Below are 13,322 nucleotides of genomic sequence, written 5' to 3'. Positions count from 1 at the left end.
AAAAAAAAAAAAAATATAAAATGTTCCAATTAATTTTAAAAAATAAATAATATATCCATATTATTTTAAAATTTAAAATTTTATTTTTATATTAGATAAAACGTCTAACTATAGTTTTAAATGTTAGAGGCTTTATCCAATTATAATAACGAAATTCAAACATTATTAGTTATTTGACAAAAAAAATCAAATATAAATTTTTTATTATAATTTCATGTAAATAAATAAATGTTTTATTACATTAATTGATTTTAATTAAGTAATGGTGTTAGTTAACTCACTTTTAACTGTTTTATTACATTAATTGATTTAGGTTAACTTATTTTTATTCGGTAAAAATATGCCTTAAATTTTAGGTTTTTGAATTTATTTAGTAATAGATAATTATTTTTAAATAAAAGTATATAAATTTTAAGGGTAAATAATTAGTACAATAATTATATTAAAAAATTAATTATACATATTATATTTTAAAAAAATTAAGTATGGTATCAATTATAATTAAATATAGATAAAATAAACCTATGTCTATATTTTCTCATGTTGATAGTAGATCATATAAATACAAGATATTGAATCTTATAAAATTTATATAGTTTTAATAAACTATTAAAAAAATAAAAAAAATACTTTAAATAATAATCTATTATTTAAAAAATCATAATTAATATTTAATTTGTGAGTAATTAATTAGAGTGATTATCCTTACTGTAATTAATAATATTTATAGTTAATTGATTAACCATATTAATTAAATGAATTAATATTTTCATGATTGGTTTTATAATGGTAGATTATTTAATAAATTAATTTCAATAAATATAAATAAATTGATTGATTATAAATTATTTCATTTAAGTAATTATATATATATATAGTTTAATACATTAAAAATCAACCTAACCTCTCGGCTTAATTGAAACATAATCTTAACTAAATGGTCAAATGTTCATATTGTCGTTTCTCGTATTTTTTAATTAAGAGTATATTTGAACGTGATCTTAAAATTACTAAAACCACTTTCATCGGGCGAGTTTTTCTTGGTTCAATTAAAAAAAAATCAAAAGATTACTATTATTTATTGGTTTAGGTTGTGTAAAAGTCCAAGTCCACAGCTTTAGCTCGTTACGGATCATCTTCAGCCTCACGGTTTGTGATCACACAATCTTCCCTCTAGGGAGGCCTAACGTCCTCGTTGGCACATCGACCAATGTCTGACTTTGATACCATTTGTAACCGTCCAAGCCTACCATTAGTAGATATTGTCTTTTTTGGCTCATTATATATTAACATCACTCTCACAGTTTTAAAAACACATCCAATTGGGAGATGTTTCCATACTCTTATAAAGAATGATTTATTATCCTCTCCAACCGATGTGGGATCGTTTATATGACTCAATGACTTGAACAATCTGTTCTACTTAACATGAATCATAAGGGTTAGATTTTGTTTTTAAAATTCATTCGAGATAGGTTGAATTTTAATTTTTTTTTCATTGGGACAACTCGACCGACCTGTATGAACATATTTAATTCAACCTAACTCACCAAAGAAGTTAAAATATTTAATTTTTACAGTAGGTTATTTTAACCGTAGGTTTTAGTGATGTGTGGGGAATATGATAATTTAATTATTAATGCAATTTATATTTTAGATATAATATGATCCATTTAAATAATTAAAATAATGTGGAAGAATTTCTATAACATGCAGCCATAATCCCCGCTAGGGAAGAATGGCGGCAAACTGAATCCTTAGCTATTTAGCTTCCACACTCATCTCTTTCCTATTTCATTTTGTTGAACCAGAGGTAGCATCTGCGAGCAATGGCGTCCTGGAATTCTACTGGAATTGATGAAGATCAGGTCTCGCTCTCTTTCTCTTCATCTCTATTTATCGTGCTTATACAGATTGAACAATGGCCGTTTTTCTGAAGCTATTGAAATCCATGTCGAACTCTGCTAGAATTTGTAATTTCATTAGCTTTTAAGTGATTAGAGTTTTCTCACGAAGCAGATGGATAATCCGTTATCACAGTGAAGCTCTTTTGACGTTTGTTGTTTACGTTTGTTCGTTAGCTGTAACTTTAAGTAAAGGAGGCTATAGATACTGAAATTTTTCTGAGAACTTAGAATCGTCGTACAAAATATGGTGCTTATTAGCTTAGTTGTTTTCTATCTACACGCACGATTTTAAATAGAGATGTTGATGATCATACATTTTTCAGATGTTAATTTCTTGGCAGCAGGTTTTAGTGGAAGAGAAGCGGTTTGCGAGGATATTGACTTTAAACAGACCTAAGCAGTTAAATGCTATCTCATTCACAATGGTGAGGCTTGCGATATCTCCACTTTAAGCGTAGTCTCGTGATTTATTGACGTTAATTTATCTAAGTTCGAGAAAATTGTCGGTCTATTTGTTCCTTCAGTCATGGATTAGCAATAATTGGACTATCTGGTCCTTGCTGGTTAACAAATTATATTCCATAAGCACCTAATTCTTGGGCTCAAGAACTCTGTATCTTGTTATTTACAAGCATTATGTGTCCCAATGTGAGTTTTGACAAGCCTGATGCCTCGTGGTTTAAAATTCTATCTCCAAGATTTGGGTAGAATCGACAAAGCAATGGGAGTGTTCATAACTGAGAACTAGATAAACGCTCTGTTTAGTGTTTTTCTTTTATCATTCAATCCAGGTTTCTCGGCTATTGGAACTCTTTTCTTCCTATGAGACAGATCCCTGTGTGAAACTTGTGGTTGTCAAGGTAAATCTCCATCAACAATTTTTATATATTGCTGTCATGTCCATTTTATCTTATTGTTCACCTACTGCTTCAATCGTTATCTTGTTCAAATGGAATTGTTCAATTACCTTAATGGAAAATATTGGAGGCGAAAGCATGACACTTGAAAAGGGATCCTGTCCATGCCATGTTTTAAACCTTAACTAACCATGTCACCATGAATTTTTCGGAAGACGAGTGTTATTTATTATTTATTTTTTAATTTCATACTTAGCTGTGTAAAGTTCTCATCTTATCAATTTCAATACTAAATTCAAACAAGTGGGATCTTCATATTTTATCAAAACCAAGTAATAAAATTACCCAGATCGCCCAACATTTAGCCCACATAGCATGCAAATCCAGTCACAAAAACAGTCTAAAATGAAGTTTCCCTCGTTATCATTATCCTTGTTGGTTTTCTTTGGGTTTCTTTGCATCCCACCTTTGTAGGTAAGAATGAGAATGATGATTTGATGAATTATATTCTAGGTGATGAGTTGGTTTATTATGATAGTCCGTAGAATGATCAATTAATGCTAGAAAATGCTGTTATTACACAGTATTATGAAGGCTACTGATGTAAATGACAATATCAAGGGCATGATCATTTGTTCTGTTTTCTATGAAGCATTTGGTCGCAGTTATATTTAACCGTTTCCCTCTTCTTATGATTCTCATTGTATTTACTGATAATAAATAATTTGTGAATTATTAGGGTAAAGGAAGAGCATTTTGTGCTGGGGGTGATGTATCGGCTGTGGCTCATGCCATTAAAGAGAGTAAGTTTCTCTTTACAGCACAATCCACAGCGTCAATTAATCCCGAGCACCTAATGGATGCTTGAGACAGAGGATTTTACATTTGTTTTACATGCTGGTTTTTACATGTCTGTCATCTAGTCTAGGATAGCTGTGCAGAAGTTAACTTGATAATACACAACAGCATTTATATTTAGCTAATCATAATCCTGGTTTCTGTGAGTTAGGTGAATGGAGGAAAGGTGCTCACTTCTTCCGGAAACAATACACCTTAAATTATTTGTTGGCAACTTCCAGTAAGCCACAGGTAATTTTGGTTGCTGAAGTTCTGGTCGTTTTAGTCTATAATGACTTTTACTTGATATTATGTTTAACTTCCATTGATTGCTTGAATATTTTTCAAGGTTTCTCTTCTGAATGGTATTGTCATGGGAGGAGGAGCTGGTGTTTCAATACATGGTAGATTCCGTGTTGCAACAGAGAAATCGGTATATTATCTAACTGAAGCTCTGAACTTTTGGTCCTTGAATTATTGATCTAGTGCCCACCTTTTACAGTTTAAATTTAGAAGTTTGAATAGGTTATTCTTCACCCTCATTTTTATTTATCTTTTAAGTAGCGAAATTTGGAACTTGGATAATATCTTCAATTTTTGGCTTTCCTAAGATATTTTACTTGCTTCTTCATTGGAATAATATTTAGTAAGTAAGCTGCAAAAAGAGTGTTCTTTTTCTCTCTTTCTTTTCTAAAGAGCTGCTAATTTAGCTCTTTAAAGAATTTCGTGTTAGGGACAAGAAGTAGAGCTTTAGAAGTTTGTAGAATGCTTGGAAGAGTGGTTTTGTTTTTTTTTTTTCATTGTGTAGATTTAGAAATTTAAGGATGTCGAAATATCATTCTAATCTGGTACTTATATACTGTAGGTGGAGTTTGTTTCTGTTTCTTCCATTCTTCAATCTCATTAGGAAAAAGGGAATACATTAATATGGCAACTTACCTTTTGCAGATTTTTGCAATGCCCGAAACTTCTTTAGGACACTTCCCAGATGTTGGTGCTTCTTATTACTTGCCTAGACTCCGGGGATTTTTTGGTATTACTAATTATCCTAACCTAGACACTCCTTTTTCCAGTGTGTAAGTGTATGTATTTTTTAATACTGAGCCTTAGTAGACATGCACATCAAAGCATACACTATGGATAATTTTACTTACTGACCAAACAAAGCAAGCATCCTCCTCAGATGAGCTCGTGGCTTAGTCAAGTTGAACCAAGTTGCATTTGTGTCCCCACTTTCCTCTTGAGATTCATTTTGGCTATAGCTAGGTACAGAATGATCCAGCAATAAAGTATTTCTTTGTCAACTTGAAGTTGAAGTGAGAAGAGAATGAAAGGGATAGGTTCCATTGGCAAGTACAAATTGATCATTAACCTCGAAAGAGGCATCAGTTAAGTTGCCTCAATATCCAAATTCAACTTGTTCCTTGGTTCCAGTCAGAGACCGCAGTGGCTTCTCTTGTTCTTTCAACCATTTTTCCATTTCAATTATGGTGTAGAGAAGAAATCATTATTCGCCCTCTGCTATTATCTTTTCAACCTCCATTTGATTCCAGTATAGAGAATGACAATTGTAGTTCACTGGTTTAATTGAATGCTTGATTTTTAGGGATGACTTCTTATGTTGCTCGAACCAGCTGGAATATAGAGGAAATGAACAGACTTTATCTTGGCTAGGAGCATGTCCAATTCTCCACCCTATCCTAAAATATTTTTCATCTAATGGTTAATGTAGCGAAAATTCCTTGTGCTTGGAGGTACTCTATTTATTATGTCTTATTCTTTTGCTAAAACTTCTGCAGGCGAATATGTTGGCCTAACAGGCGCCAGGTTGGATGCTGCTGAAATGCTTGCATGTGGCCTTGCTACTCACTTTGTCCCTTCAGAGGTATACTAACTCCTAAATTTCTATGATGCTCAAATGTTTAGCAGCAAAAAAGAAAGATATCCCCTATTTAGGTGAAGAACTGTTTCAAGAAGTTATAATATTGTATATGTTTTTTGACAACATATGTCATAGATTACAAGGTGGTTGTTTCCTAGCATTAGTTGAGGTATATATCAGACATTTGATACCTTTGGTTATTTCAAAGATAAAAATGGTTGACTGCTTGGAGATAATAATTTGCAGTTATACCATTTTTTATTTGATTTATACCATATTATGTACGTGGGATGTGTTCCTCAGTACCCTACATCTCAGGTGTTTTCTCTTAATCTCGAGCTTCTAGTATTTTATTTAAGAGAGAATAACTTCCTCTTCCTTTTTGTTACTCCAATCAATGACCAGAGATTAACGCAATTAGAGGAAGCGCTATGCAGAGCAGATACAAGTCAACCAAGCATCATCTCTGCAATAATTGATAAATTCTCCCAGACACCAATTCTTCACGAGCAAAGTGCTTATAACCGGTGTGACTCCATCTTTGATTTATTGTTTTTTCCTTGTGCGCTAGTACCAAATTTTCTTAATGCACAAATTCTAGGCAATGATTTATCACTTTGAATATTTATATTTATAGTGTTTCCTATCAAAATCCTTTTGAGCTGAGTGATGTCCTATTGAGCTCTTCCTAGTTAAAATTTTGTATTTGTATAAATTACAAAAGAACATTTTATTCCCACCTTTTCTAAAACTACCATCCACCTAAAAGTAATCAATCCCTTCACACTATTATTGTAATATATCTTCATCTTTCCAACTTGTTAAATTTGACAGATTTAGAAGTTCAATTTTAAAGAAAATGTGGTTCTCAAACGCAGTGAACTTCCGTGTTGTAACAGGTTGGATGTTATTGATAAGTGCTTCTCCCGAAGAACAGTAGAAGACATTTTGGCTGCTCTTGTAAGCTGATGTGGAGAACACAACATCTACTTGCCGCTTGTGTTCTTTATAATTTGACTCGCATTTTCTTATTTTTCTTGTAGTTCTTTGGATATTGCATGAGCATGGTCATTGGAGGGATCGTTCCATTTAACCAATTGTAATCTGATGCTTTGCTCTTGTAGGAAGAGGAGGCCCTGAAAAAGAAAGATAATTGGATAAATTCAACAATTCGAGACTTGAAGAAGGCATCACCAACAAGTCTTAAAATCTCTTTGAGATCGGTGTGTAACAATTCTAACAAGTTTCGAACGGTCTCTTTCTTTGAAGGACTGCTGAACAGGATATGAATTTTGATGATTGACAGCCTTAGTTATTGGGATTCCTTCATCACACATGTGCGGGCAACTGCTGTCACATTTTTTTTTGGTGAAAGTGGTTGTTAGGTTGATTACACCATTTAGAGTCTTAGATCTATTGAGGATTGTTGGGAGGGAGTCCTACATTGACTAATTTAGGAAATGATCATGGGTTTATAAGTAAGGAATACATCTTCATTGGTATGAGGCTTTTTGGGGAAGCCCAAATCAAAGTCACGAGAGCTTATACTCAAATTGGACCATATCATACCATTGTGGAGATTCGTAATTCCTAAAAAGGTCTATGCCTCCTCGATAAAACTAGAAAATATCAGAGTGATGTACAAGTATGGGGCATGACAGGGAAATCCTTGAAGGAAAAATGCCAAGGGGGAGTGAAAAAAAAAAAAAAAAAACATTCAAATTGGGACAAACAACAAATCCATTGAGTAGTTTTGAGATGATTTAGCTACAGCATTCCAAGAGAAAGCAATAAGAAGAACTAACTGCCAAATATCTTGTGATCTTTAATTTCTCTAAAACATTCTCTCCTCTTTCTTGCCACCAAAATTTTGAAATTTATATCAATGAACTTAATATGGTCTTTTTCTGGAATGACAGATAAGAAAAGGCAGACTTCAAGATGCTGGTCAGTGTCTCATTCGTGAGTATAGAATGGCTTGTCATGTCATGCGAGGGGAAGTCAGCGAAGATTTCATTGAGGTCTTCCACTGACTGTTTTATCTCCACATTTTTTACATTTTTTTGTGAGAACCCACATCGGTTGAAGAGGAGAACGAAACATTCTTTATAAGAGTATGGAAACCCCTCCCTAACATATGTGTTTTAAAAACCTTGAGGGGAAGACCGGAAGGGAAAACCCAAAAAGGACAATATCTACTAGCGGTGGATTCGGGCGGTTATAAATGATATCAGAGCCAGACACCGGGCGATGTGCTAACGAGGAGGTTGAGCCACGAAGGGGGGTGGACAAAAGGCGATTGTGAGATCCCACATCGGTTGGGGAGGAAAACAAAACATCGTTTATAAGGGTGTGGAAACCTCTTCCTAGCAGACACGTTTTAAAAACCTTGTGGGAAGCCTAGAAGGGAAAGTCCAAAGAGGACAATATCTGCTAGCGATGGACTTAGGCTGTTATATTTCTATTATCTACTCGAGATCATGATGCCGTTTCATTAAATGTAGGGTTGTAGAGCTTTACTGTTGGATAAAGATCGGAACCCAAAGGTATATTTTGGGTGTAGACATCTACATCTTCGACATCTCTTGCTTGTTATTCGGGATTCTCGAATGTACATTCTTAAAAGTTTATCCAACCTTCATCTGATCTCATCCTTTATATTCTTCTTTAGTGGGAACCCTCAAAGCTGGGGCTTGTCACTGATGCAATGGTTGAGAGGTACTTCTCTAGGATTGAAGACGAAGAGTGGGAAGACCTAAAGCTCCCTGCAAGACTCAACTTGTCTGCTTCAGCCACTTCAAAGCTCTAGTTACCATGAGTTTGCAACTTACTCAGTTAATATATATTAGTACTTTGCTAGTTGTTTATGTCTATACATGGTGGTGGGTAAGACTGTTGGAAATAAGCCTTCCTCAATGAGGAATCAATAGTTGATTTAATGTATTCTAAAATCAATGAACATACGTAAAATAATGTATTCATAATAAAATTTCAATTTTACACCATGCTATAGATGATAACATTGTCCTTTGTTATTTCTTGTAAACCTATTTTCTATTGACGCAGGAGGGAAGGAAATATCACATCATCCATCCACAGATACCGCTTAAGCTGTGATAAAGGTATTCTAAATTTTCTACCGAGCATTATGGATTGCACATTCCTTTCAACTTCAAACATCAATGAAATTTTATTACGTTGAGGGAATGACCTTAATTACATCTGTGTGATTATTAGAGATATTTGTGTAACCTCATTAAATAAGAAAAATAGTTAGACTTCCCTAATTTATTTGTAACCTCATTACCTAGTATCAAGAGATTTAGTTAGCCTTTTTGTAGTATTAAACACACGTTTATCTCTCTGAAAAATTAAAAAGAAATGTGAGCAAGCTAATTTATGCTTACAATGTATCCTTTATATATATATATATATATATTTTGTAGAGCCATTCATGTTTCACCAATAATCCCTACAAGAACAGGAACCATCTTTGAAATGGTGGAAATGGTTTCGATCTCTCACCGTTTATCTACCTTTTGTAAATCTTTATTGTAGTATGATAGTCTGAGCAAGCTTAAGTATGAGATCTCACATCGGTTGGAGAGGAGAACGAAGTATTCTTTATAAGGGTGTAGAAACCTCTCCCTAGCCGACGCATTTTACTAACCTTGAGGGAAAGCCTAAAAGGAAAAGTCCAAATAGGACAAAATAACCATTCTTCCCCCTACCTTAGATTTCAATAAGCCATCACATAAAGCTAGTTTTTCACTATGTTAAGAAACCGATTCTTCCTTCTTAATATCATCAAAGTTGAGTAAACTTCTGAGATATTTGCAACTTAGCCTGCCAGCTTCAGCTTCTCTCTAACTTGTCTAAGCATCATAAATATTTCAGTTGTTTCTGGGTAAGAACAATCTCCCGCCAGAAATGAATGTGGGGCATTATCGATCGAACTGCAACCAGGTGCTTTTGAACTCCTGTCTGATTCATCAATTCTCTAATCTTTTTTCACTTCATTCCACACTTTCCTTCTTGCATAAATATTGGAGAGCAAAATGTAAACTCCATCATTTGTTGGTTCAAGTTTTAGCAGGCATCTAGCCGCTTCCTCCCCAAGCTCAATATTGTTATATACTCGTTAAGCACCAAGCATAGAGCCCCAGATTGCACCATTTGGTTCTAAAGACATTACTCAGATAAATTCTCGAGCTTCTGCCAAACAACCCTCTCTAGACAAAAAAATCTAGCATGAACCCATAATGCTCTCACGTTGGCTAATTTAGGGAATGGTCATAAGTTTATAAGTAAGGAATACATCTCCATTGGTATGAGGGATTTTGGGGAATCCCAAAGAAAAGCCATGAGAGCCTATGCTCAAAGTGGACAATATCATATCATTGTAGAGATCCGTGATTCCTAACATAATATCAGAGTCATGCCCTAAACTTAGCCATTTCTATAGAATCCTCAAATGTCGAACAAAGAATTGTGAGCCTCGAAGGTGTAGTTAAAAATGACTAAAGTGTCGAACAAGGGGTGTACTTTGTTCGAGGGCTCAAGAGAAGGAGTTGAACCTCGATTAAGGGGAGGCTGTTCGAGAATTTCATAAACCTCAGGGGAGGCTCTATAGTGTACTTTGTTCGAGGGAAGGATTGTTGGGAGGGAGTCCCACATTGGCTAATTTAGGGAATGATCATGAGTTTATAAATAAGGAAATACATCTCCGTTGGTATGAGGCCTTTTGGGGAAGCCTAAAGCAAAGTCATGAGAACTTATGCTCAAAGTGGATAATATCATACCAACCATTGTGGAGATCCGTGATTCCTAACATGATTCATTCCATAAAAAAAGCTCCCTTTCATGTAATTGCTCCCTGCCCTCTTGAACTAACCCTGCGTAGCTGTGCAGGCACTCAGTACCTCTAATCATCTTAAGGCTGTCATTTGCGTTAGATGGAACCGGGTGAGAGCCTCCCTGCCGAGGCCGTGTAGAGCAAGATCAATTATCATAGAATCCATGAAATCAAATCCCTTTTCGACATCCCATCAAAGATTCGGTTGGCAACATCTATTTCTCCGCACTTCGAATGCATGTACAGCTAGAATCGTGACTTCATTCGGGCGCATGTTCAAGCCACCAACCATTTCCCTGATTAACTGCATCGCCTCTATGATTCTATTGTTCTCGACATAACCAAAAATAAAAGCCGACCAAGCATACACGTCTCTTTCAGACAAACGATCAAATACTTGCTTTGTAGTGTTTAGCTCCCAACATTTAGCATACATTAGGGATCACGAACTCCTGTAATGGTATGATATTTTCCACTTTGAACATAAGCTCTCATGACTTTACTTTTGATTTTCCCAAAAAGTCTCATTCCGGTGGAGATGTATTCTTTACTTATAAACTCATGATCTCCTTAATTAGCCGATGTGGGACTACCCACCAACAATCCTCCTCTCAAACAAAGTATACCATAGAGCCTCCCCTGAGGCCTATGAAGCCCTCAAACAACCTCCCATTAATTGAAGCTTGACTCCTTTGGAAACCTCAAACAAAGTATACTTTGTTCGACACTTGAGTCGCTTTTTGACTACACTTTCAAGTCTCACAACTTCTTTGTTTGACATTTTAGGATTCTATTGACATGGCTAAGTGAAGAGCATAACTCTGATAACATGTTAGGAATCACGAACCTTCGTAATGGTATATGATATTGTCCACTTTGAGCATAAGCTCTCATGGCTTTACTTTTAGTTTTCCCAAAGGGTCTTATTCCAATGGAGATTTATTCTTTATTTATAAATTCATGGTCAACCCCTTAATTTGAGGCACTTCCCAAACACATCTCAAATTCTCGTACCCATCTCCGGAATTCGAGAATGCAGCTTCATTCCAACGCCCAAACCTTTCAATTGAGCACAAGCTAGTACGAGTGTTGCCATGGTCATTTCATCGGGGTAAACCCATCTTCCTCCATTTTTCTCGTACAGAAGAAATGCCTCATTAGGACAATGGTTTTTCGTACAACCACTAATCATCGAAGTCCAAACCACTTCGTTTCTATGACCCATTTTCTCAAACAAAACCTTCGCAGAGTTCAAATCCCCACAGGCTGCATACATATTTAACAATGTGGTTTCTATGTACAGGTCGGAATCAAGCATATACTTCCCAACTTTGAGTTCCAATGAAAGGGAACAAACCTTCAGCAGTGAAGGAAATGTGAATCTATCAGCAACATTTCTCGACCATTGAAGCATCTCAAAGTAACTTTGGAGTGCCCTTCTCGGCCTGTTGGAATTCACAAGGCCTCTCAACATGGTGTTCCAAGTAAGTATATCCAACTCTTGAGTGTGTGAAAAAACTGAATAACCATAGGCAAGACCAGGCGAGCCCATTGAGAGGACATGAGCAATGAGCTCGTTAAGTGAATGGCTTATGGTGGATGAAGCCAGTAACTACCATTTGTGCATGAAATTGCTGAAATTTTGTTGATTGTGTCCATTTTGTTGCTTCTTTCTAAGATGGGAAAGATAGGGTATGGTTTTTGGTTGATTTTGAGACTGTTTTGGAGTGGGCTGGTTTGTGTCAAAATTAGTACCAACTTATTGTTAGATGGAATTAGTTAGTTGCTAAGCTATTCACTTAAAAGGTGTATTTCAGGTGAGTTTTTGTAAGAGTTATTTATATGCTTTATTTCAGTTTAAATAGGAACACTCTACTTAGTAAAACACAAGCCACATTAAAACAGTTTATTACAGTTGTCTCTATATTTTTCTCTGAGTAATAATAATTTCATATTTATTTACACCTTAGTGCGTGAGATATTATGACATAACTTTCATTAAGAAAATATTTTATCTAAAAAATTTCCATAACGAATTTTTGTTCTAACAGTGATCCCACTCGATTGGAGAGGGAAACAAAGCACTCCTTATAAGGGTGTGAAAACATTTTCCTAGTATACGCATTTTAAAATCGGGAGGTTGACGACAAAATACATTATGGGCCAAAGTGCACAATATCTACTAGCGGTGGGTTTGAGATTTTACAAATGATATCAGAGCCAGACACTGGACGATGTACTAGATAGGACGCTGGACCCCAAGTAGTAGATGGTGAGATCGTAATAACTTAAATATAACCGGTCCTTTATTTTTCTACCGACACACCCATGAATTACTTCATTAAATTACTTCCAACACTTAGAAGTCTGATGAGTAAAGTGGTTGGGTTGGTGGGATATAATCAAAATGCTGATATGCACTTTGTTCTTGCTTCCAGCAGAAGCACTTTATTTTAAATGATTTGATGAAGTGGGGTTTCACTAAAATGAGTAGAATTGCAAAGAAATATAGATATTAAACCCTTTTTTTTTATCCTTAATACCTTAATGTTTATTAGTATTACGCCCACTTACGTTATTTTAAGTGCCCAAAATTAAAATATTAAACCAATATATATCCTTGATCAGTTCACGTATGTAAATTTAATGGTTATTTTGTTTTTTTTTTTTTAGTTTGTTAAAAATTAAATTTATCTAATAAAATTACTCTAAAGTAAGCATTTTCGAAACCTAGTCCGGCTTAAAAATTAAAAAGGTTATTATAAAAAATGAATTTCAAATTTCAAATTTCAAAAACTAAATAAATAATTAATTAACTCACTGAAATTACCTATTTAGTTTCAAGGTTGGCATTATAATATATTTTAGAAATGTAATAACAGGTTGAATTTTTAAGTCTAATATATATTATTAATCTATACCATTTTGTTAAATTTTAAATTTCATTTATTGGTAGGGTACAAAAAAAAAAAAAAAAAAAAAAA

The 13,322-nt window shown here is 34.5% G+C and overlaps 2 protein-coding genes across 4 annotated transcripts; one reads left to right on the top strand and one right to left on the bottom strand.

Moving 5' to 3' along the window:
- Window positions 1–1,740: 1,740 nt before the first annotated feature.
- LOC111472738 (3-hydroxyisobutyryl-CoA hydrolase 1-like) lies at window positions 1,741–8,628 on the top strand. 3 transcript variants are annotated; one of them, XM_023118378.1, is made up of 15 exons: window positions 1,741–1,868; window positions 2,249–2,332; window positions 2,699–2,767; window positions 3,504–3,567; window positions 3,774–3,853; window positions 3,951–4,034; window positions 4,550–4,634; window positions 5,401–5,486; window positions 5,889–6,010; window positions 6,383–6,443; window positions 6,608–6,706; window positions 7,403–7,504; window positions 7,988–8,029; window positions 8,155–8,317; window positions 8,550–8,628. In XM_023118378.1, exons 1-14 carry the CDS (start codon window positions 1,830–1,832, stop codon window positions 8,290–8,292), a joined length of 1,155 nt encoding a protein of 384 aa, XP_022974146.1. In that variant the 5' UTR covers window positions 1,741–1,829; the 3' UTR covers window positions 8,293–8,317; window positions 8,550–8,628. The 3 variants fall into 3 exon arrangements, with proteins under 3 accessions (XP_022974146.1, XP_022974145.1, XP_022974147.1); XM_023118377.1 differs by lacking the exon at window positions 8,550–8,628 and having other exon boundaries at window positions 8,155–8,485; XM_023118379.1 differs by lacking the exon at window positions 8,550–8,628 and having other exon boundaries at window positions 1,771–1,868; window positions 2,252–2,332; window positions 8,155–8,485.
- A 2,710-nt stretch (window positions 8,629–11,338) lies between these two features.
- On the bottom strand, window positions 11,339–11,890 carry LOC111472710 (pentatricopeptide repeat-containing protein At4g21065-like). Its single transcript, XM_023118333.1, has one exon. It carries the CDS (start codon window positions 11,888–11,890, stop codon window positions 11,339–11,341), a length of 552 nt encoding a protein of 183 aa, XP_022974101.1.
- Between the last annotated feature and the right edge of the window lie 1,432 nt (window positions 11,891–13,322).

This window comes from Cucurbita maxima, unplaced genomic scaffold, assembly GCF_002738345.1.
Source record: "Cucurbita maxima cultivar Rimu unplaced genomic scaffold, Cmax_1.0 Cma_Scf00085, whole genome shotgun sequence".
In the NCBI taxonomy this organism is placed as follows: Eukaryota; Viridiplantae; Streptophyta; class Magnoliopsida; order Cucurbitales; family Cucurbitaceae; genus Cucurbita; species Cucurbita maxima.
The sequence above is the reverse complement of the archived record's forward strand: the minus strand, read 5'-3'. Positions and strand labels throughout refer to the sequence as shown.

Coding starts and splice junctions, on each gene's coding strand:
- LOC111472738 (XM_023118378.1), top strand. CDS start 1,830: ATGGCGTCCTGGAATTCTACTGGAATTGATGAAGATCAG. Junction 3,568..3,773: donor GGCTCATGCCATTAAAGAGA/GTAAGTTTCTCT, acceptor TCTGTGAGTTAG/GTGAATGGAGGAAAGGTGCT. Junction 8,030..8,154: donor ATAAAGATCGGAACCCAAAG/GTATATTTTGGG, acceptor ATTCTTCTTTAG/TGGGAACCCTCAAAGCTGGG.
- LOC111472710 (XM_023118333.1), bottom strand. CDS start 11,890: ATGGGCTCGCCTGGTCTTGCCTATGGTTATTCAGTTTTTTCACACACT.